The sequence below is a fragment of the Myotis myotis genome, unplaced genomic scaffold (genome assembly GCF_014108235.1).
Source record: "Myotis myotis isolate mMyoMyo1 unplaced genomic scaffold, mMyoMyo1.p scaffold_m19_p_10, whole genome shotgun sequence".
Taxonomy (NCBI): domain Eukaryota; kingdom Metazoa; phylum Chordata; class Mammalia; order Chiroptera; family Vespertilionidae; genus Myotis; species Myotis myotis.
The window spans coordinates 76,710,551-76,732,359 of record NW_023416314.1 but is presented as its reverse complement, the minus strand read 5'-3'; the positions used below and the strand labels follow the sequence as shown (position 1 = coordinate 76,732,359).

The following is a 21,809-nucleotide window of genomic DNA, read 5'->3' as shown; positions in this document are numbered from 1 at the left end:
CCCCAACTTGAGGCCGAGCAGGGCGGGTTGCATGTGGGCTGCAGGTCACCGAGGGGCCATGGTCACGGCTCAGCGTGGCTGTTGCTCACAGGAGACTAGCGTCTGTAGAGCAGTTGGTGGCTCCTCCTCAGAGCCTTGGGACCTGGGCTGCAGTGCCGGGTGGCCTTGCCAGGGCTTCCCAGGCGCTGGGCCGGCTCCTCCTGCAGGCGAGCCGCATGGCGGTGCCTCCCACCCCTGTGAGCTTCGCATGTCCCTGCCCTGACGTGGCCTCAGCTTGGGAAGCGCTGGGGACTGGGTTTCTGTGTCTGGATGAAGCCGCACTCTGGTCTGTGTCTGACCACAGCCAAGGGTCCGAGACCGGGGGTGCCAGCGGCACCTGGAGGGAGACTGCGGGACTCTGGCTGGGCCTGGGACGGAGCTCCTGTGCAGTGGGCCGTGGGCAGGGTGTGGGTGCCCGTGTACTGCGGGTTCCTTGGCCTTCGAGGTGCTGTGCGGGGCGCAGGGGCCCTTCCGCGAGGAGTGCCGCGCAGGGAGGTGCAGGGCATCCTTGCCAGGTGGAGGGCCTACTGTGCGCCAGTGCTGCGGGCCCTTGTGCTGTGGGGAGAGACTGGAGTCCCAGGAAACACCGGATATGTACTGGGATCTCAGTGCCAGGGAAAGGGGCCCAGGGCAGCACTTGAGGAGGTGGCTCTTCCACCGAGACGGGAGGGACGGTGACAGGGACAGGCAGCTGGCTGAGCAGAGGGGGGCTGAGTGCCGTGCCACGGGATGGTGAGGGGCGGCGGGGCTGGGCTGGAGGGCCCAGGCAGCCCTGGACGCTGGGGCCGGAAGGTGACATGGCCAGCCTTACGTTTCTAAGACAAGTCACCCGTAGGACGTGACTTGGGTTGAGAGCCTGGATTAGAGGTTGAACTTGGGAGTCCAGAGGAAGATGAGGCTCTCTGTGGGGTGGGACAGCCCCACTGCCAGAGCCACGTGCAGGCTGCTCTGTGAGGTGTGGGGCCGCCCCCTCGGGAAGGGCACTGCATGTCTGCAGGGCTGGGCGAGCTGGGACAGCGAGGACGCCTGAGTCTAGGTCAGGGCTGTGACCAGGAGCCGGGAGGGAAGCAGCTGGGGCGTGTGGCCTGGGAGGGTCTCTGTGGTTTGCCCACCTCCCATGGCAGGTGTGGGGTGTGGGTGGCACTTGAAAGTCCGGCCTGGCGTTCAGTGTCCTGGTCTCTTCCAGCCCCTGCGGCTGCGCCGGCTCCTGCGGCCCTTCTTCCTGCTGCAGAACTCCTCCATGATGAAGAAGATGCTCAAGTGCATCCGGTGGTCGCTGCCGGAAATGGCCAGGTGGGCTGCGCCGGGCGTGCAGGCAGGACGGACTGTCCTGCTCCCTGCCCTGCGGTCGGCGTCTGGGGCTCCCCTCATGGCTCACCCTCCAGCCCCTGGGGTCCTGGGACTCCTGGGACGTGCCCCTGGGTTGTGGGTTGTCCCTGCCAAAGAAAGAGGCTTGGTTAGGGCAGGACCCCGCCGGGTGCATGGCAGGCTGTGGGGCAGAGAGGGCACCTGCCCTGAGGCTGGCTGCGGGAGCTCCCCGGGTGGCTGGGTCCCTGGACCCCCATCCCGTTGGGCATGCGGGCACCTGCCCGGTGCTGAGCCCGCACCTGTCCTTCCAGCGTGGTGCTGCTGCTGGCGCTGCACCTGTGTGTCTTCACCATGCTCGGGATGCTGCTCTTCACCGGCAACAAGGTACCGGCCTCAGCCGCTCTGCTCGGTTTGATGGCGGGGTGGGCCCTCTGTTAGTCCGCCCCGTGGGAACCCCGCTGGGTGGTTCTCAGGTCAGCAGAGAAGAGGACTGCCTGCCCACCTCACGGGCAGGGCAGTGGTGCCCACCTGCAGTCCGCTGTCTTGCTTCAGATGACCGCGGTTTAGAGCTGGCCCACTGCTCCCCTGCCCGGGCCTCCTGGGCTCCGGGTCGCTCTGCCTCTGCCTGGCTGCCTCCTCTTCCCTCTCCTCCCCAGGCTCTGGGCTTTCTCTGCACCCTCCTAGACAGGCCCCTCAGATTGGCACTTGGGGCCAGCGGGATGGCCCCTCTCACAGCACCTGTCCGTCTGTCCAGCAGGCACCTCTCATCATGTCCCTCTTCTCCAGCCCTGGGCTTTGCCTGGTCCCCTCCGCTCCTGCCCTTGCTGCTTCCGGCCCCCAGCAGCTTGTTGCTGTGTGGCGGTGCCTGCCCCGTCACCCGCTTGCCCCTGTGCCCGCACATCTGTGGTCCTGTGTGTGTCCTCACTTCCTGGCCAGGTCACTGTCCTCCTCAGGCCAGAGCTGCCCTGCATTTCTGTCTGGGAATGTGGCCAGTGCTTGGCCAGGGCTGGTCGCTGGTCTTCATTAGCCTGTGGCAGTGTTTGGGGCTTGGTGCCGAGCTGCCCACAAGGGAGACTGAGGACTGTCTCTCCCCCCACCCCGTGTGTGTGTGTGTGTGTGTGTGTGTGTGTGTGTGTGTGTCTGGGTGGGACCAGCTGGCAGACTCTCAGGCCCCAGGGGCTGTGCAGTGGCCGCCCTTGCTGCTCCCTGCAGAGCCCGCAGCAGTTGGGCCCAGAGGGTTGCTGATTTCGTGGAGCGGCCTGGGCTGAGGAGAGCGGATGGTTGGCTGTGGGTAGGAGGGTCCCCCTGGCTGGGTCCAGGGCCTGGAGCTCTGCTGGCCCACGGCCAGAGCTGGCCCGCGTGGCTCCTGAGGGCTGCCCCCCTCTGCTCTCAGCAGGACGATGGGCAGGACAGGGAGAGGCTGATCTACTTCCGCGACCTGGCGGAGTCCCTGACCTCGCTGCTGGTGCTGCTGACCACGGCCAACAACCCTGACGGTGCGTGAGCAGCGGGCTGGGCGGGAGCGGGCGCGGGCTGGCCAGCGGGCAAGGCGGGGAGGCCTGGTTCCTGCGGAGCCGAGAGCCGGGGTGTCCGAGGCCTCCAGCTCAGTAGGCGGAGGGAAGCAGGGTGACCTGGATCCCCCCTCCCGCCTTCCTTCCTTTCTTGTTTTCCTTTCCCCCTTTTTTCTTCCCTTTTCATTTTACTTTCTCGTCCCTCCTTTTATAACTGTTCCCTGTCTCCTCTTTCCCCTTCTCTCCTGACTCCTCTGAGAAGCTAAAAGCTGTTCTTTATGTGGTGAGGAACGGCAGTGTCGGGGGGTCCCCTGCTGGCCTCTGGGGCCCCACCATTTCCCCAGCTGTGAGGTGCGGCTCAGCAGTTGTGTGTGTGTGAGGCCCCGGGTTGTCCCTGGCCATGGCGTCCCCTTTGGGTTGCTGATGGGGCTTGTGTCTGCTCGGGACAGGGGTGGCCAGGACGGTGGCTGTCTTCCTCTAAGGCCCGGCTGTGACCGGCCACCTGGGCTGGTCTCTTCGTCTTGGACTCGGGATGGTCACCACCACAGAGACCTTCCCAGGAGCGCAGCCCTTGGCTTCTGCCCGCAGAGCAGCCGCGGGACTCGGCCCCGTGCCCACAGGTCCTGAGAGCCCTAGCCCGTCCCCGAGGGAGAGCTGGGCTCTCAGCCTGTGGGTGGTCGCAGGAGGCAGATGTCAGCTCAGCAGAAGGGGTGGGCATCCTGACGGTAGTGAGCTCCCCGTGACCAGGGTGTGCGAGCGGAGGCGGCAGGGTCAGAGTTTGGACCAGGAGGCTCCAGCTCTCCCTGAGCAGAGCCCGCTCCAGAGAAGGCCAAGGGTCTGGGCCGGCAGGAGGGGACCAGTGCCGAGCTGTGAGCCCGTTTCAGTTTCTCTCATTTCTTCCTCAGTCATGGTTCCTGCGTATTCCAAGAACCGGGCCTTTGCCATCTTCTTCATAGTTTTCACCCTGATCGGTGAGTCTGGGCGGGTCTGAGGGGCCACTGGGGTAAAATTCTGTCCCCTCTGATGCTCAGGGGTAGGTGTGCTGCCCGACCCTGTGACTTCACCCCGGGGGGGGTCCCCGACCCTGTGACTTCACCTCGGGGGGGGGGGTCCCCGACCCTGTGACTTCACCTTGGGGGCGGGGGGCATGCCCTGTCTGCAGTCTGCGACCACTGAGACCGCTGTCCTCAGTGCCCACGCTGGGCAGGCCGGGTGGCACCTGCACTGTGTAGATGAGGACAGTGAGTGACGTGCCCAGGCCCTTCCTGCTCTGCGATCGTCCGGGCCCTTTTTGCTGGCACCCCTGGGGTTGCTGTGCCGTGTGACCCTCTGCACCTCTGGGCACGCCCCAGGCCCCCTCAGCTGCTGCCCCTCACTGACCGAGGCGTTTTCTTCCTGAAGGAAGCTTGTTTTTGATGAACCTGCTGACGGCCATCATCTACAATCAGTTCCGGGGCTACCTGCTGGTGAGCGAGGCTGCCGGCCTGAGGCCAAGCAGGCTGTGGGGGCCTGGCCAGGTCCCCGTGGGGGCAGGGTCCACAGTGGTCTCTGCACTGCCCTCTGGCTCCCTCTGTGGATGAGCTGGAGCTGTGCCGCCTCCTGCTCCTCTGAGGGAAGTGACAAGATTACAGCTGCCAGGGCAATGGACTCTGGACCCTCCTGTGGGAGAGCCAGGACCCCCACTGCACGGGAGGGAACACATGCCCTAGGGACTGGCTCAGCTCCTTCCTGCGAAACCGTGACTGTCCTGTGACTGTCCTGACCGGGGTGGCCCTCAGAGGCTGTGGGCTGAGGGCTGTGCTGTCCTGCTGGGCCGGGCCGGCCACTCAGAGGCACCCTCCTTGCAGAAATCTGTCCAGGCCTCACTGTTCCGGAAGCGGCTGGGGACCCGGGCTGCCTACGAGGTCCTCTCCTGGATGGCGGACAGAGAAGCCCGCCCTCAGGGGTGAGTGCGGGGCTCCCTGGGGAAGCGGGGCTCCCTGGGGGGGCCGTGGTGCACACTGGGGGGGCCGTGGTGCGCACTGGGGCTAGAGCTAAACACCACCCCGCAAGCTCCCTGCGGACTTGACAGCTCCCGTGTCACGCCGCCCGCTCACCTCCTCACCCTGCCCGTCCCGTGCTCCAGGGGGTCCAGCGGCACCCTTCCCTCCACACCCTTCCCTCCCCACACACCTGGGCCCCAAGCTGGGTGTTGGAAACAGAGGGATCTGGGCCATGTCCCCACTGAGCCTGGTTGGAGGCTGCCCGTCAGCGCCCTGCCTCTCACCTCCTCGGGGAGGACCTGCCTCCCGCCCCCTCGGGGAGGACCTGCCTCCCGCCTCCTCTGGGAGGACCTGCCTCTCACCTCCTCGGGGAGGACCTGCCTCCCGCCCCCTTGGGGAGGACCTGCCTCTCGCCTCCTCGGGGAGGACCTGACAGTGTCTTGGGATGTTAGAGGATGGCTGGATGCCCGCGATTGCTCATGTGGAGGCCTTGCCATCGCCCAGGGCTGCGTGGTTCAGGCCAGAGGTCAGGCGCCTGGGGGACTGAGCTAGTGAGCTCACTGGGTGTGGGTGCTTTTTCCCCACAGAGTTGGGGTGAAGGCCCAGGACCTCCTGCAGGTGCTTCAGAAAGTCCAGGTGGATAGCACCCACAAGCAGGCCATCATGGAGGTACCAGCCCCCGCCCTCCCTGGCCTCCCGCCTTCCCCAGCCTCCCCGGCCTCCCCAGCCTCCCCGGCCTCCCCGGCTTCCCCGGCCATGCTCCTCCTGGTGGTCCTGTGAGCCAGCAGCCCCTGATCAGGACGGGTGTCATCTCAGAGCAGGGGGGCCAGACCGTCTGGGACGGTGGGGGGCTCACCCTCTTGCTCTGGCCTTGGCCCGCTGACCTGTGCCTCCCTGCTCTGCAGAAGGTGCGCTCCCATGGTGATGGCCTGCTGTCAGCTGACGAGTTTCAGAAGCTGTTCAACGAGCTTGACAAAAGTCTGATGAAGGAGGTAACTGGGCCAGGGTTCCCAGGGTCAGGGGGGAGTTTGCAGAGGCGGAGGGCTTGACCGCCTGGGTAACGTGGTGGCCGGTGCCGGGACTGGCCTGCCCAGGGATTCTGGCCCCTAGGACGGTAAAGGGACGGAGATGGTTGGCTGTTGGAAGCTGGGAGGTGTGGTTGCCCTCATGAAAGCCACCGAGGAACCTTCCAAGTGGCTCTCTGTCTCCGTGACAAACATCCTCTTCCCCATGTCCTTCTGCGGGGGCTCCGAGCTGTAAAGCCGCGGTCTTTGTCCTGACCTCATGGGTGAAACCCCCGCATGGGCCACGGCGTCTGCTCAGCACCATGTGCAGACGCCCCGCCTGCCTTTTATGTAGAGGGTTTCCTGGAGATGCTGGGGCTCACAGGCCGTTCAGGGTCGGGGGGGTGAGCGGGGGTGTTGCTGGTCCAGCCACTCGGTCTTTGAGAATGGGGTGTGGGCAGCAGGCAGTGGGGGAGTCTGACGTCGGCTGGCCGGACTCCGCACAGCTCTGTGCCGCTGCTCAGTCAGCTCAGCGACCACGACAAGTGCCCGGCTGGCGGCTCAACCAGCAGGGTTTACTGTCCCCATCCTGGAGACTAGAGTCCAAGACCCAGGTGTACAGGGCCGGGGAGGGGTTGCTGGTCCAACCATTTGACCTTCGAGAATGGGGTGTGGGCAGCAGGCAGCGGGGGAGTCCGAGACCCGGGTGTCCAGGGCTGGTTCCTCCCAAGGCCTCCCTCCTGGGTGTGTAGACGGCATCTTCTCCCTGTGTCCCCACGTGGTCCCTCTGTGTGTGTCTGTGTCCTGACCCCAGTCCTGTGGGATTAGAGCCGCCTCCTGACCTTCTATGTTAATACTCTTTAGAGCAGCGGCCGCCCACCTTTCGCACCTCACGGATCACCAGTGGTCCGCGGGCCGCCGGTTGGCGACCGCTGCTTTAGAGAGCCTTTTTCTACATACGGCACGTCCTGAGTGCTAGGGGTCAGGACTCCCACGTGGGCACTTCGGTGGGACACAGTTCAGCCGGTGAAAGTTGTCAGCTTTGCAGCATGCGCGGTCTCCCTCCGGCTCCTGTCAGGGCGGGTTCCTTACGGACGAGTTTCCTAAAGTCTTTCTAGGTCATTGCTGGCTGCCTCCTGTATGTCCCTCACGGGGGAACAGAGCCCACATCCCGGGCATGTGCCCCGACCGGGAATGGACCGTGACCTTCTGGTTTATCGGTTGACGCTCAACCACTGAGCCACACCACCAGGCTGTATTTTATTTGATTGCCCGTGAACTCAGTAGCCCCGTGCAGTCAGTGGCCGCTGTGGGCCGGGGCGGGTGCGGGCATTCTCGCGCTCCTCACCTCTGTGTCCCCGTCCACTCAGAGGCACATTGGGGTGGTCCTGTCACGCCTGGTGCTACATGAGGGACCCACACCTCTTCCCAGTGTCTCATGTCTGTGTTTACTGCCAAATTGCCCTCCATCACTTCCCACCCCTGTCTCTTGCTTGCGCCATGCTTTCGTATTTCTCAGCATAGAGTTTATCTGTGTTTTTCACATGACGCTTTTCACATCGTGGCAAACACGTAAGATGGCTACGTGCTGTTTTGTTGTGGTTCCTTACGGCGCCAGGCACGCTCAGGGCACTGCTGCCTCCGTTGTTACAAAGACTGTGGTGGCGTCTCCGTGGGAGGGACCGTGCCTTTGTGATGATTCCCGTGGGCTGGTGATGGGCAGGGACGTCGGGTCCCAGGATGAGGGGCACGGCCCTGATTCTGAGCATGTGTCCCCCCAGCACCCGCCACGGCCCGAGTACCAGTCCCCGTTCCTGCGGGTCGCGCAGTTCCTGTTCGGCCACCGCTACTTTGACTACCTGGGGAACGTCATCGTCCTTGCGAACCTCGTGTCCATTTGTGTGAGCACAGGCGTGCCCTCGAGTGGCCCCGGGAGGTGTCTCGTTCCTGGGTTCCTGGCCCTGCCCCCCGACGGCCGACCGTGGCCTTGCGGTCGGCCCAGTGCTGGGCCGGGCTGCGAGCCTCTCCCTCCGGCTCTGCAGGTGTTCCTGGTGCACGACGCAGGTGTCCAGCCCCAAGACCGTGACGACTTCATGCTGGGGGTGAGCTCTGAGGCCGCTCGGCTGTCCGGCCTCGGCTGGGGCTCCGGGTCTGCTGGAGGAGGGCCACTCTAGCTCCGAGGGACTGGTGTCATGGGGCCCCCGAGTTGGGGGTGGCAGGCCGTGGGGGGAGGCTGGCCGAGGCTGGTGCAGGCCGGGAGCCAGGTGCAGAGGCCCCGGTGAGCGCAGTGTAGTCGCCTAGCGGGGCGGACGGCAGAGGGAGGGTCGGGGAGAAAGAGGGACCCGAGGGGGCAGCCGGGGCTCGAGACCGAATGGCCAGGGGGAGCCGGGGAGGCCAGAGGCACTGGGACTGAACGCCGGCACCTGCGGGCCCCTTTCAGATTCTCAACTGCGTCTTCATCCTGTACTACCTGGCGGAGATGCTGCTCAAGGTGTTCGCGCTGGGGCTGTCGGGGTATCTGTCCTACCCCAGCAATGTGTTCGACGGCCTCCTCACCGCCATCCTGCTGGTGAGTCCGCGGGCCGCTGCTGCCTCCCTGGGCAGGCGGTGGGCACTCGCACTGGCTCTGCGCTGGGGACCCGAGGGCCACAGTCCTGGGCTCCTGCCTCCAGGGACCAAGGGCCTGGCTTTCCCCAGCGAGCTGCTTGGCGGGTGGCGGGTGGGGGCAGGGGAGGGTCTGCAGTGTCTGAGCATGGGGCGGGGGGTGGGGGGGGTGTCAGGCTGCTTCTCCTGACCCCTGGGGGAGGCCCAGATCAAGCCCACAGATCCCCCTGGTCACTCCTGCCCCAGGCACAGCCTCTAATGCCACTCAGGGCAGTGGGATGACGTGGGTGGAGGGGGGAGGTCTGACATGTCCCATCGCTTTTCCCCAGAGCAGCAGGGGGTGGGGTCGCCCCGTGGGTCACAGCGAAGTTAGTGCGACACGTGCTCCTGTGTGACTGCTGAGAGCCGTGGGCCCCTCGGGACAGTGGGGCTCATTTGAGAAAGGCCTCCAGCCGTCTTTGACCAAGTGGCTCCCCCCCCACCCCGTCCAGCCTTTCCCCTGTCCCCCCTCACGAGTGTGGCCCCGATCCTGAGACCACAGTGCCTTTCTCAGCCTCGGGAAGCCCCAGCATGGAACCCAACCGTGGGGACAGGACCGAGCTCCGACGCTCCCCGAGGCCCCCTGTGGGGCGCCTGCTCGGCTGAGTTTTAGGTCTTCCCAGAGCCGCCCGGGTGAGCGTTGCTGTAGCGATGCCTTCTTTTCTTTTGTAATTAAAGGTTTTGGAGATCTCAACTCTGGCTGTGTACCGATTCCCACACCCAGGCTGGTATGTGACTGGAGAACCGAGGGCGGCTACAGCAACCCGCCCGGCTAGCACCCGGGAAGGGTGGCCCACCGTCCCGCTGGGACTCGCGGGCGAAACACCCGGTTGTTAGGAAAGGGGGCTCATGGTCCGCCCCCTGAGGGCCTCTCTCACGTTTCTTGACTCACCGTCAGGACGTAGTGCGCAGAGCGCTGGCAGGAGGCTGTCGGTGCCCCTCTGAGGCAGTGGGCCCAGCCCTGGCATGGGCGGACGTGTGGCCCAGGGGTGCCGGGCTGGAGCAGGGAGGCCCCAGCTCAGGGATGGGTGACGTGGGCACTGGCATTGGGCGCAGCCCTCCTCTGGCTTGGAAGGCCTGTGGCTTCGGGCTGGGCGAAGTCTACCTCTCCATACGGCAACGGGCGGGGCCTGGGGCTCGCCGATCGCTGCTGTTGGAGCCCCAGGGCCCTTGGTTCTGGCCGCACAGAGGGATGAGGGGGCAGGGCCCCAAGTATCTTGCCATGTAGCTGTGGCAGCCTCGGGTCGTGCTGCCCAGAACACAGCCGCCCGGCAGGCACACGTGCTGGCCTCGGGCCCTGGCCGGCTCTGGTCTCTGGGTCCCTCTGGGGCTAAGCAGCTGGGAATTGCTCTCGGTGGAGAACGGGCCTGAAGGGCTTGCTGTTTGGGGTCAGCTCTGCGGGAGCCGCTGGGAGGGTTGATTTGGGAAGTCGCTGGGCTGGCGCTGTCCTTGGAGCCTGAGGGGCTGGGCCCGGGGTGACAGGTGCTTCATGGGGGCCAGCTCTCCGGTGTCTAACGTGTCCTTTTGTCTGAGAATTCCGGGGCTGACATCCGGGTGAGCGTGGGTTTAAATTTAAATAGAAAGGAGGGCATGGTGAGGCCATGAGGGACACAAAGGGCCGGGGATGGGACAGGATCAAGGGCCGGGAGACGGGGTTAGAGGAAGGGGTCAGGGTGGGGCATGTGGTTAAGGCTCGGGGGACAAGGTCAGGAGCTGGTGGGCAAGGGAGAGGGTCAGGAGACGGACAGGGTGGAGTCAGGAGATGGGGGTGGAGGGAGGGTTCGGGATAGGACGCGGTTAGGGGTTAGGGTAGAGTCAGGACAGGGTCAGGTGATAGGACAAGGTCAGGGGCAGGATATAGGGTCAAAGGAAGGGGTCAGGAAATTGGATACATAGGAGTCAGGGCTGGGGAAGGGGTCGGAGGTAGGGATGTGAATGTGGGTTAGGGGGTAAGGAATGGAGCCGGGCCAAGTCGCCCAGTTCTGCTGGGACCTGAGCTGAGTGTCCGGGGTCTGGAACCTCAGAGGTGTCCCATGTAAGACAAAGGGTCAGCTGGTCGGGCGCCGTGCGGGACGGTGCTGTGGACAGTCCATGACCACTCTGCCCTCGGTCTCGGTGAGGGTTCTGGCTGGAGTCCGAGATGGGCAAGTTCTTGTTGCCCCCCCTCACTCTCTTTCACTCTCCCCCTCGCTCTCTCCGCATCTGCCTTTCTCCGTTTTCAACCATGAGTGTCCAGTTGCTGGCGTCCTGGGCCTCACCCGACCCATCTCCCGTGTGTCTCTCCAGGAAGCCGGAGCTGCGGGGCCTGCTGTCGCTGTGGGACATGGTTCGCCTGGTGAACATGCTCATTGTGTTCCGGTTCCTGCGCATCATCCCCAGCATGAAGGTCCGTGGCACCGCCGACCCGCCCCTCGCCGCCCCGTCCTGCTCACACTGCTCCTCGTTCCCTGGAGAGGGGGAGCCTGGGCAGGGAGGGACCAGACCCTGCGGTGCGCCCCGCCCCTCACCTGGCTGGGGGTGAGGCGGAGGCCAGCACGGTGGGACTGTTGCAGGGGAGTGTCCGGCTCGCGGGGCCCTGGCAGGTGTGAGGGCAGGCGGAGCCCCTGGGACCACATGCTCCCAGGGTCCCGAGGTTTCTGAGCGGCTTCTGGCAAGGGCTCCGTAGTGGCTCCTGGGCACGAGAGCAAAGGTAGGCTTGACCGCAGCGCTCACTTCCAGGACCCCAAGTGCAAGGATGGGGGGCTTGTGAGCGTCTCCGAGCCTCGGTGTGTTTCAGGGTCCCCACCGGGAGTGACATCGGCCCGGAGGGGTGGGGAAGGAGGTGGGCAGCGGCTCAGGCCCGGCCCAGCCAGAACGGAAGTGGACTTTACTGCGCCGTCTGTTTTCCCAGGGCCGTTTCAGGGGAAGAGACAGCGAGGACACCAGCCCCTTTCTGTGTGTCCGGGGCCTTCCCTGCACCGGGGCTTCCACCTCAGGGCGGCTCAGGGTCCTGGGCGCAGGCGGGGCTGCCGCCCAGAAGTCTGTGCATGCCACACAGGCACATGTGATCACATGTTTGTGTGAACACACACATACCCACACAAGTCATATGACCACACACATGACTACAGCCCACACATTTACACATGCAACTACACACATGCAATTAGTCACACAAGGTAACCACACACATAAACACACATAATAACATGATTATACACATGTCATCACAGACAATTGTATACACATACATACCCAGAAATGCATGTGCATGTAACTAACACAATCACATGCAACACACATGCAATCACACACTCGTACACTATACACAAATACACACAGCTATATGCACAGATACACAAACTGCATACATACAACCCCACACATGCACACACATGTGTACACATACACACACAGTCATGCACATGTGCACATGCACACTGGCTTCCCCTGCCAGCATCCAGCTATGATATTCTAATGTGTCAGCTGGGAAATGGGGCTCAGGTTTGTGTGGGTGGGGAGCAGCCATGTAGCCGGGGTTCCTGGCTGCATCTCTGAGGCCCTTTCCCAGACTTGGTCCCAGAGGAGCTGCCTGGCCTCAGCGGCTGGAGGGCAGCATGGCCTTTCCTGCACACGTGCCGCACTGCGGGGACTTGGAGCCCAGACCCAAGGCTGGGCGGGCAAAGTGTCTGGATGTGTGGGGGCGAATGGGTGCCTATGGCTGTCTGGTGTGTACAGCTGTGTGTGTGTGTGTGTGTGTGTGTGTGTGTAGGGGTGGCTGTGGGGTGTGTGCACAGGTGTGTGTGTATGTATGAGTGTGTGTAGGGGTAACGAGTGTGTGCACGTGTGTGTGTGTGTATGTGGGGTGTGTGTGCACAGGTGTGTGTGTGTGTGTATGTGGGGTGTGTGTGCACGGGTGTGTGTGTGTGTGTATGTGGGGTGTGTGTGCACTGTGTGTGTGTATGTGGGGTGTGTGTGCACGTGTGTGTGTGTGTATGTGGGGTGTGTGTGCACGGGTGTGTGTGTGTGTATGTGGGGTGTGTGTGCACGGGTGTGTGTTTGTGTATGTGGGGTGTGTGTGCACAGGTGTGTGTGTGTGTGTATGTGGGGTGTGTGTGCACGGGTGTGTGTGTGTGTATGTGGGGTGTGTGTGCACTGTGTGTGTGTGTATGTGGGGTGTGTGTGCACGGGTGTGTGTGTGTGTATGTGGGGTGTGTGTGCACGGGTGTGTGTGTGTGTATGTGGGGTGTGTGTGCACGGGTGTGTGTGTGTGTATGTGGGGTGTGTGTGCACGGGTGTGTGTGTGTGTATGTGGGGTGTGTGTGCACAGGTGTGTGTGTGTGTATGTGGGGTGTGTGTGCACGGGTGTGTGTTTGTGTATGTGGGGTGTGTGTGCACAGGTGTGTGTGTGTGTGTATGTGGGGTGTGTGTGCACGGGTGTGTGTGTGTGTGTATGTGGGGTGTGTGTGCACTGTGTGTGTGTATGTGGGGTGTGTGTGCACGGGTGTGTGTGTGTGTATGTGGGGTGTGTGTGCACGGGTGTGTGTGTGTGTATGTGGGGTGTGTGTGCACGGGTGTGTGTGTGTGTATGTGGGGTGTGTGTGCACGGGTGTGTGTGTGTATGTGGGGTGTGTGTGCACAGGTGTGTGTGTGTGTGTATGTGGGGTGTGTGTGCACAGGTGTGTGTGTGTGTGTATGTGGGGTGTGTGTGCACTGTGTGTGTGTGTATGTGGGGTGTGTGTGCACGGGTGTGTGTGTGTGTATGTGGGGTGTGTGTGCACGGGTGTGTGTGTGTGTATGTGGGGTGTGTGTGCACTGTGTGTGTGTGTATGTGGGGTGTGTGTGCACGGGTGTGTGTGTGTGTATGTGGGGTGTGTGTGCACTGGTGTGTGTGTGTGTATGTGGGGTGTGTGTGCACGGGTGTGTGTGTGTGTATGTGGGGTGTGTGTGCACAGGTGTGTGTGTGTGTGTATGTGGGGTGTGTGTGCACTGTGTGTGTGTGTATGTGGGGTGTGTGTGCACGGGTGTGTGTGTGTGCATGTGGGGTGTGTGTGCACGGGTGTGTGTGTGTGTATGTGGGGTGTGTGTGCACAGGTGTGTGTGTGTGTGTATGTGGGGTGTGTGTGCACGGGTGTGTGTGTGTGTGTGTATGTGGGGTGTGTGTGCACTGTGTGTGTGTGTATGTGGGGTGTGTGTGCACGGGTGTGTGTGTGTGTATGTGGGGTGTGTGTGCACGGGTGTGTGTGTGTATGTGGGGTGTGTGCACGGGTGTGTGTGTGTGTATATGTGGGGTGTGTGTGTGTATGTGTGTATGGGGTGTGTGCACAGGTGTGTGTGTATGTGGGGTGTGTGTGCACGGGTGTGTGTGTGTATATATATGTGGGGGGTGTGTGCACAGGTGTGTGTGTGTGTATGTGGGGTGTGTGTGCACAGGTGTGTGTGTGTGTATATGTGGGGGTGTGTGCACGGGTGTGTGTGTGTGTATGTGGGGTGTGTGTGCACGGGTGTGTGTGTGTGTATGTGGGGTGTGTGTGCACGGGTGTGTGTGTGTGTGTATGTGGGGTGTGTGTGTACTGTGTGTGTGTGTATGTGGGGTGTGTGTGCACAGGTGTGTGTGTGTGTGTATGTGGGGTGTGTGTGCACGGGTGTGTGTGTGTGTGTATGTGGGGTGTGTGTGCACGGGTGTGTGTGTGTGTATGTGGGGTGTGTGTGCACTGTGTGTGTGTATGTGGGGTGTGTGTGCACGGGTGTGTGTGTGTGTATGTGGGGTGTGTGTGCACGGGTGTGTGTGTGTGTATGTGGGGTGTGTGTGCACGGGTGTGTGTTTGTGTATGTGGGGTGTGTGTGCACAGGTGTGTGTGTGTGTGTATGTGGGGTGTGTGTGCACGGGTGTGTGTGTGTGTGTATGTGGGTGTGTGTGCACTGTGTGTGTGTATGTGGGGTGTGTGTGCACGGGTGTGTGTGTGTGTATGTGGGGTGTGTGTGCACGGGTGTGTGTGTGTGTATGTGGGGTGTGTGTGCACGGGTGTGTGTGTGTGTATGTGGGGTGTGTGTGCACAGGTGTGTGTGTGTGTGTATGTGGGGTGTGTGTGCACGGGTGTGTGTGTGTGTGTATGTGGGGTGTGTGTGCACTGTGTGTGTGTGTATGTGGGGTGTGTGTGCACGGGTGTGTGTGTGTGTATGTGGGGTGTGTGTGCACGGGTGTGTGTGTGTGTGTATGTGGGGTGTGTGTGCACTGTGTGTGTGTGTATGTGGGGTGTGTGTGCACGGGTGTGTGTGTATGTATGTGGGGTGTGTGTGCACGGGTGTGTGTGTGTGTATGTGGGTGTGTGTGCACAGGTGTGTGTGTGTGTGTATGTGGGGTGTGTGTGCACGGGTGTGTGTGTGTGTGTATGTGGGGTGTGTGTGCACTGTGTGTGTGTGTATGTGGGGTGTGTGTGCACGGGTGTGTGTGTGTGTATGTGGGGTGTGTGTGCACGGGTGTGTGTGTGTGTATGTGGGGTGTGTGTGCACAGGTGTGTGTGTGTGTATGTGGGGTGTGTGTGCACGGGTGTGTGTGTGTATGTGGGGTGTGTGCACGGGTGTGTGTGTGTGTATATGTGGGGTGTGTGTGTGTATGTGTGTATGGGGTGTGTGCACAGGTGTGTGTGTATGTGGGGTGTGTGTGCACGGGTGTGTGTGTGTATATATATGTGGGGGGTGTGTGCACAGGTGTGTGTGTGTGTATGTGGGGTGTGTGTGCACAGGTGTGTGTGTGTGTATATGTGGGGGTGTGTGCACGGGTGTGTGTGTATGTGGGGTGTGTGTGCACAGGTGTGTGTGTGTGTGTGTGTGTGTATGTGGGGTGTGTGTGCACAGGTGTGTGTGTGTATATGTGTATATGTGGGGGTGTGTGTGCACAGGTGTGTGGGGTGGTGCTAATTCACCTGCCCTCGCAGAGGGGGGTGATGGGCAGGGTTGGCGCCCCCTAGTGAGACCAGGAGGAGTAGTGGCTCTGCTCTCTCCCTACCCTCAGCTGATGGCTGTGGTGGCCAGCACCATCCTGGGCCTGATCAGAAACATGCGGGCGTTCGGCGGGATCCTGGTGGTGAGTCTGCGCCATGGGGCCGGTGCGGTGGGCACTCAGTGGGAGGTGGGCTGTGGTGGGCGAGCTGGGGGGAAGCACCAGGGCAGGAGGCCAGAGCGGCCCCTTCGTGCCAGACAGCTTTTCAGTCACTTTCAAATCCCTCCTGTTCTCTGGGCCATCAGCTCTGCCCTGGCCCAGCCTGGTCAGGGGGCCCTGCTGCTGCCCCAGGCACAAGGCCCGTGGCCGGGTACTCGGTGACAGTGAGGAGGTGGAGAGCCCTGCTGCGCAGATGGTGCCGCTGGTGGCCTTTTGTCCTTTATGTTGAACAACACCCTGGGGGTGGGGAGCCCCTGGGGGGAGCCCAGGCCCTCCAGGAGGCTAGAAATAGGATCTTGCATCAGGCCCCGTCCCAGACCCCTATTTGCACATTGGAGGAAACTGAGGCATAGGAGGGGGCTGGGTTAGTCCAGAGTGTGCACCGCTCCCCAGTCCGCCTGGCACCTTCAGGAAGAAGCTGGGTGGTGCTCCTTGGACGCCCCCTGGTGGATGTGGGAAACATGGTGGGACTTCTGCCTGGAGAGGCCTGATCTTCCCCTTCCTTCCCTGGGACCAGCTTCTCCCTAGCCCAGCTTCTCCCTAGCCCAGCATTTCCCTGGCCTAGTTCCTCCTGGGACCAGCTTCTCCCTGGCCCAGCTTCCTCCTGGGACCAGCTTCTGGGCCCAGCTTCTCCCGGGACCAGCTTCTTCTGGGACCAGCTTTTTCCGGGGCCAACTTCTCCCTGGCCCAGCTTCTTCCTGGCCCAGCTTCTTCCGGGCCCAGCTCCTCCCGGGCCCAGCTCCTCCTGGGACCAGCTCCTCCCTGGCCCAGCTTCTCCCGGGACCAGCTCCTCCCTGGCCAAGCTTCCTCTGGGCCCAGCTTCTCACGGGCCCAGCTTCTCCTGGGCCCAGTTTCCTCCGGGCCCAACTTCTGCCGGGACCAGCTCCTCCCAGGACCAGCTCCTCCCGGGCCCAGCTTCTCACCCTGTTGTGGAGTCCTCCTTGTCACTCTCCCTGCCACACTGGTCCTGACGGGGCAGGCAGCCTTCGCTTCCTTGGCCTCCCCCTGGGCCCCAGTGTATCTGTGGGGCTCCCCGGTGGTGACTCCTCCCTTCTCCCCTTCAGCCACTGTCCTGTGCCTCTGGGGCAGGTGGGTGGCCAGGAGGGGGGTGTCTGGAAGTAGAGCCAAGTGTTGTGGGGGTAGCAGCGCCCATGGTTGGGGGCTGTGGCCTGGCTGGGAACCCTCACAGGCCAGCCGGCTCTGTCCTCCTTTGGGCGGGGCTGCCCCCGCTGACCGAGCCCTGCCTCCGCAGGTGGTGTACTACGTCTTTGCCATCGTTGGCATCAACCTGTTCCGGGGTGCCATTGTGCCTCCTCCTGGAAACATCAGGTGAGGTGGGGCCTAAGGTGCCGAAGGAGCACTGGGGGGGGGGAGGGGGGTGGGACGGGTGTAAGCACAGGTGTGAGGCCTCGGCAGCGCGTGGGTCAGCTCTCCAAGAGGAGTCTCCTGCTCTTTCTCTTTCTTCCCTGTCCCCTGCCCTCCCCTCCCCCCTGGACCTCTGGTCTAGAGTCTGTGCTGACTGTTCCGATATCTGCTCAGAGCAGCCCTCCCAACCCCTGTTGGACCTTGAGCTCCTCCACTCAGCTCCCCTAGGCTCCCCCCATAGACTCCCTGCCGAGGCCCCCCACTGGGCCGGTGCTGGCAGGGCTGTGAGTGTAGAGCTGACCGCTGGCCACAGCTCTTGCCTCCCAGCTGCCCTCACAGACCCTCCGGAGGTCAGGGGCATTTCTTCTGCCTGTTTCTGGGGGCCCAGAGAGGGTTCCACGCTGTGCAGGGGCTGAGGGGGTGTAGGGCACGCCTGGTGTGCATGTGCTACACCCCACCTGACCCGCCTGTGTCCCAGCCTGGCCCCTAACGGCTCGGCGCCCTGCGGCAGCTACGAGCAGCTGGAGTACTGGGCCAACAACTTCGACGACTTTGCGGTGAGTCCCTCCCCCTTGCTTCCCGGCCCCCGGCCCCCTGCCTCCTGCACCCTCCTTGACCGTGCCCGTTGCCCACAGGCTGCCCTGGTCACGCTGTGGAACGTGATGGTCGTGAACAACTGGCAGGTGTTCCTGGACGCCTATCAGCGCTACTCGGGCCCGTGAGTGACCCGCCCGGCTCCTGCCCGTCCTCCCGCACCCTTGCCCGGGACTCTGGGTGGCACCTGGCGTCGCTGGGGATGTGTGGGAGCCGCACAGGCCCTGGAAACACCTGGGGGGTTCCTTGGGTGCCTGGGGGTGCTGGTGGGCATCTGGGAGGGGAGCCTGGAGGGAGCTGGGTGGAGGAGGGGAAGTCTGGGGGGAGCAGGGAGGAGGAGCTCAGCCTGGAGCGCAGCCCAGCCCCACTCCACCTCCTGCTGGCCCTGCCGCCTTGGGCAGCTCATTGTCTTGGCTTCTGGGCATCTCTAAAGTGGGAGGACGTCACGGGGTTACTGGGCAGGACCCAGCGAGAGCTGCCGCAGACTCGCGGGTCCCAGACTCGTGGCGGGGTCTGCGCTCCTCCAGGGTCTCGCTGTGCTCACGGTGGGCCTGCGTGAGCCGCCTCCTCGTCCTCCGCAGGTGGTCCAAGATCTACTTTGTGCTGTGGTGGCTGGTGTCGTCTGTCATCTGGATCAACCTGTTTCTGGCTCTCATTCTGGAGGTACAGGGGGAGTCCTGGGGGCTTCGGGCGGCCTTGGGCTCAGTGCAGCTCACCTGTTGCTGGGAGGGTCTGGGAACAGCCCTGACATTTGACCTGAGGGTGTCCTCAGGGCCCTGGGAGACATGTGGCTCCCAGGAGCTGGTGGCCTTGCTGGCCCTGGACCGGGGCTTCCCATGTCCCACACCAGGCGGGGGTGGGGCGGGGGAGGTGAGGCTGGTTTCACGCAGGGCCGGCACCCACTGGCCCCCTCCACCCTCCCGCTCCCCAGAACTTCCTCCACAAGTGGGACCGCCGAGGCGAGCTGCAGTCCCGCTCTGGGGACCAGATCACCGCGGTGGACCTCTTGTTCAGGTGTGCAGGCGGGAGGGCCTGCTGCTCGGCCCCTGGGCGAGGAGGGGGCAGGGAGGTGCGGGGCAGGCGTCCTCTGTGACAGTGACCCCCCCCACAGCCCGGGCTCCTGGCCTCCCTCTGGCGGAGCTCGAGCTCCCTGAGGTCTGGGGTTGGGGTCTAGGGTCGGGGTCTGTTGCTTCCGCTGCTCCTGCCGCCTGGCTGTGAACTGTCCTGTTCTCCATTGAGCATATTCGTGGAAACATCCTGAGGTGCTGTTAGTCCCCGGGTGATTCTGTGGGGGGACGTGGACAGGTGACCGAGGACACCACCCTTGGTTCCTCTCCTAGTGGAGAAAGGTGACCGCCTCCCTCATGGGCGTTGGCTGCCTCGTCACAGTGGCTCCCTGTCCCGCCCCAGCAGCCACCGGGGCTTTCGGGAGCGCCAGGCACACTCCGCAGATGTGCCCGAGTCCCCGGTCCTGCCCTCGCCCGTCCCCTGTGCACGTGTAGGAGGCTGCCCTACGCAGGGAGCGGGCAGGGCTGGCCCAGACTGCACCTCGCTGTCTGGAAGGGCCATGCACACCTTCTCCCGGTCCCGCAGGGAGGTCCTGGAGGAGCCGACGGAGGAGGAGCTGATGGCCAAGCTGCGGCATCACCCCCACCTGCAGCTGTGCAGGTGACGTCCGTGTGCCTCCCTGGCTGGCGGATGGCGACGTGGCCTGGGGACCAACGTGGGTCCTGGGAGAGGCAGCTGCGGCCCGAAGGAGAGACAGAGCCACTCCGCCCCCGAGGCCGTGACAGAAGCGACAGAGCCGAGGCCTGCGCGCTGCCGAGCGGAGCAGGCAGCTTCTGTCGGCAGCATCGCGGCACGGTGGGCGCTTCGGCCGCGTCCACGCTGCGCCCTTACGTGAGCTGCTTTTACTTGTCTGAGTGCGGGAAGAGGGTGACTCCACAGGGACCTTTGAGACGGTCTGACAGCAAGAAGCAGGCCTCCTCGTGGCCCTGCAGTTTCCGTGGTGCCTTTGCTGCCGGCGGCCTTCAGGGACCAGAGGCCCCGTGGGGCCCGCACAGGCCGCCGGCAGCTTCTCAGGCCAGTAAGTGTGGATCCTGGTGGCTTCGCACGAAGTGGGCCTTGGCTGTTTTATCACTGTACGAATTGTGTGAATGTGATTGGGTGTTTCCTTATGGGTCAGAATGCCAATATCAATGAGTTTTGCAAAGAATGAGGTTGTCTTTCCTGCGACACAGTTGTCCTGCTCCTCCGGTCCTTTCAGCTGTGCACGGCACAGGGGTGCATTGTGGCGGGGGGCTGTCTACCTGAGGCAGGGGCCACCTTTTTCTAATTTGCATAAAGGCGTGTATAAGCCAGGAGTGGTCCTACTGTGTGTCCTCAGGGTGTGGGGGGAGGAGTGAGCAGTGTGTGGAGGCCACGTTGCCATGTGATCCACCACCGGTCCAGATGGCAGGTGGTTCCCTTGTGGACTGCCGGCTCAGTGATTGGCGATCGCTCCTGGAGGCCTCTGTTGAGGACCGGGATCTCCGTGGAAAGCATTGCTGAGATGGATTAGTGATGTCTGCCGAGGGCACTGCACAGCCACGAGGGCACAGGTGCTGGCCACCTGGGAAGGGATGTGTGGTCTCCTGTCTGGACAATGGGATGAGAGGAAAGTTTAACTGAAAAAGTAGCTTCTGAAACGTCACGAGCCCCAGTGCTCGGGGTTTGTAAACCCTGGGGGTGGTTTTGTACCCACACACGCTGCACTTTCTGGTCCTGGAGTGGATCTGAAATCCCTCAGGTGTGGGGGACCTGTGGGGGCTGTGAGGACACTCCCAGCCTGGGCCCCTCTGCAGCTGCCTTTCCAGAAGGCAGGTTTGGGGCAGGAGGACATCCTGGAGCAGCGGCTAGAAGGCCACAGCCACCTGGCCTCACAGGGCCCTGCTGTCTGGGTCAGGGGTGAGGCCCCCTGCATTGCTGCCCTGCTCACTCCTCCCCCTCCCTGGCCCCCTCCACTGCTGCCAGCCTCCCACAGGGTTCCACCCCAGGTCTCAGCGCCATCTAATGGTGGGATCGGGTTCTGTTGGCCTCATTTTTAATGCAAGCTGGACTCTGTGACCCCAGGAGGCTCATTGCTTTCCCCTGGCCGGCCGCAGGCTGCCTGTCTCGGGCTGTGGCCCTGCCTCAGCGTCTGGGCTGCAGGCTGAGCAGGCACCGCGGGGTGGGGTGTCCTGTGCAGGTCCCAGAGCCGCACAGTGCGTCCACCCCGCCTGCTTCACATCTTGTCACAGAGAAGTCTCCCTGACGTTTACCGTCCGAGCAGATGACTGGACCAGTGGTTCTCAACCTTCCTGATGACGCGACCCGTTAATACAGTTCCTCATGTTGTGGTGACCCCCAATTTCATTGTTACAAATTGAACATAATGAAAGCATAGTGATTAATCACAAAAACAATATGTAATTATATATGTGTTTTCCGATGGTCTTAGGCGACCCCTGTGAAGGGTCGTTCGACCCTCAAAGGGGTCGGGACCCACAGGTTGAGAACCGCTGCTCTGGACGATCTGTGCTGGGCCCTGGGGGGCAGGGCTGGTTGGAGAGGTTGGCTCCACCCTTGAGCATGGTCATTCTGGTGCCTTCTGACTGTGCAGGGCTCTTGACACTCTGAGAGGTTCCATCCGCCAGTTTCAAAGGTGCCAGCCTCTGAGCCTTTGTTCCAGTGAGAACTGGCTGGGCTCGGGCGGGGCTGCTGGTGCAGGGCGGGCCCCTGGGTGGCCCTGTCTGCAGTGCTCTGTGTCCCCGCCCCCGCCCAGGCCACCACGCTGCACTGGGGGAAGTCTGCTGGCGACGAGCGTGTGTTCTTGTCCCAGCTGTGGTTTCCCGTGGCTGCCGTGGCTCTGGCCGGGCATCAGGGACGGGGGTCGGGAGTCATCCAGCATAGCGGCAAGTCAGGAACCCCTGGGCTGGGGTCGCGGCCCCGATGGAGCAGAGGCAGGAGGATCCCTGGGCCTTAGGTGTAAAACGCAGACTTGGAAGCACTTCACAGACTATACGTACAGAAAAGAAAATGTTGATAAACTCAGGACACGTAAGAACTTTCTTTAAAAGGCACCACAGCCAGCACCGGTTTTGCTCAGTGGATAGAGCGTCACCCTGTGAACTGAGGGGTCCCAGGTTCGATTCCGGTCAAGGGCATGTACCTTGGTTGCGGGCACATCCCCAGTAGGGGGCGT

At 62.9% G+C, this 21,809-nt stretch overlaps 1 protein-coding gene across 5 annotated transcripts in view; it reads left to right on the top strand.

Annotated features, from left to right (window-relative positions):
• TPCN2 (two pore segment channel 2) overlaps positions 1–20,991 on the top strand; it is a 29,265-nt gene extending 8,274 nt beyond the window's left edge. The window contains exons 6-25 of one of the 5 annotated variants that reach the window (XM_036326361.1): positions 1,226–1,332; positions 1,659–1,731; positions 2,741–2,843; positions 3,764–3,829; positions 4,260–4,324; positions 4,706–4,803; positions 5,428–5,509; positions 5,746–5,832; positions 7,626–7,745; positions 7,887–7,946; positions 8,285–8,413; positions 9,166–9,215; positions 10,774–10,873; positions 15,482–15,553; positions 16,881–16,957; positions 17,472–17,550; positions 17,629–17,711; positions 18,169–18,250; positions 18,519–18,601; positions 19,181–20,991. In XM_036326361.1, coding sequence (XP_036182254.1) covers positions 1,226–1,332; positions 1,659–1,731; positions 2,741–2,843; positions 3,764–3,829; positions 4,260–4,324; positions 4,706–4,803; positions 5,428–5,509; positions 5,746–5,832; positions 7,626–7,745; positions 7,887–7,946; positions 8,285–8,413; positions 9,166–9,215; positions 10,774–10,873; positions 15,482–15,553; positions 16,881–16,957; positions 17,472–17,550; positions 17,629–17,711; positions 18,169–18,250; positions 18,519–18,601; positions 19,181–19,259 — 1,695 coding nt within the window. In that variant the 3' untranslated portion in view covers positions 19,260–20,991. Of the gene's footprint in view, positions 1–1,225; positions 1,333–1,658; positions 1,732–2,740; positions 2,844–3,763; positions 3,830–4,259; positions 4,325–4,705; positions 4,804–5,427; positions 5,510–5,745; positions 5,833–7,625; positions 7,746–7,886; positions 7,947–8,284; positions 8,414–9,165; positions 9,216–10,773; positions 10,874–15,481; positions 15,554–16,880; positions 16,958–17,471; positions 17,551–17,628; positions 17,712–18,168; positions 18,251–18,518; positions 18,602–19,180 lie in introns of those variants that run through there. The other 4 variants (XM_036326360.1, XM_036326359.1, XM_036326358.1 and 1 more) reach the window with 4 other exon arrangements.
• The last annotated feature ends 818 nt before the right edge of the window (positions 20,992–21,809 follow it).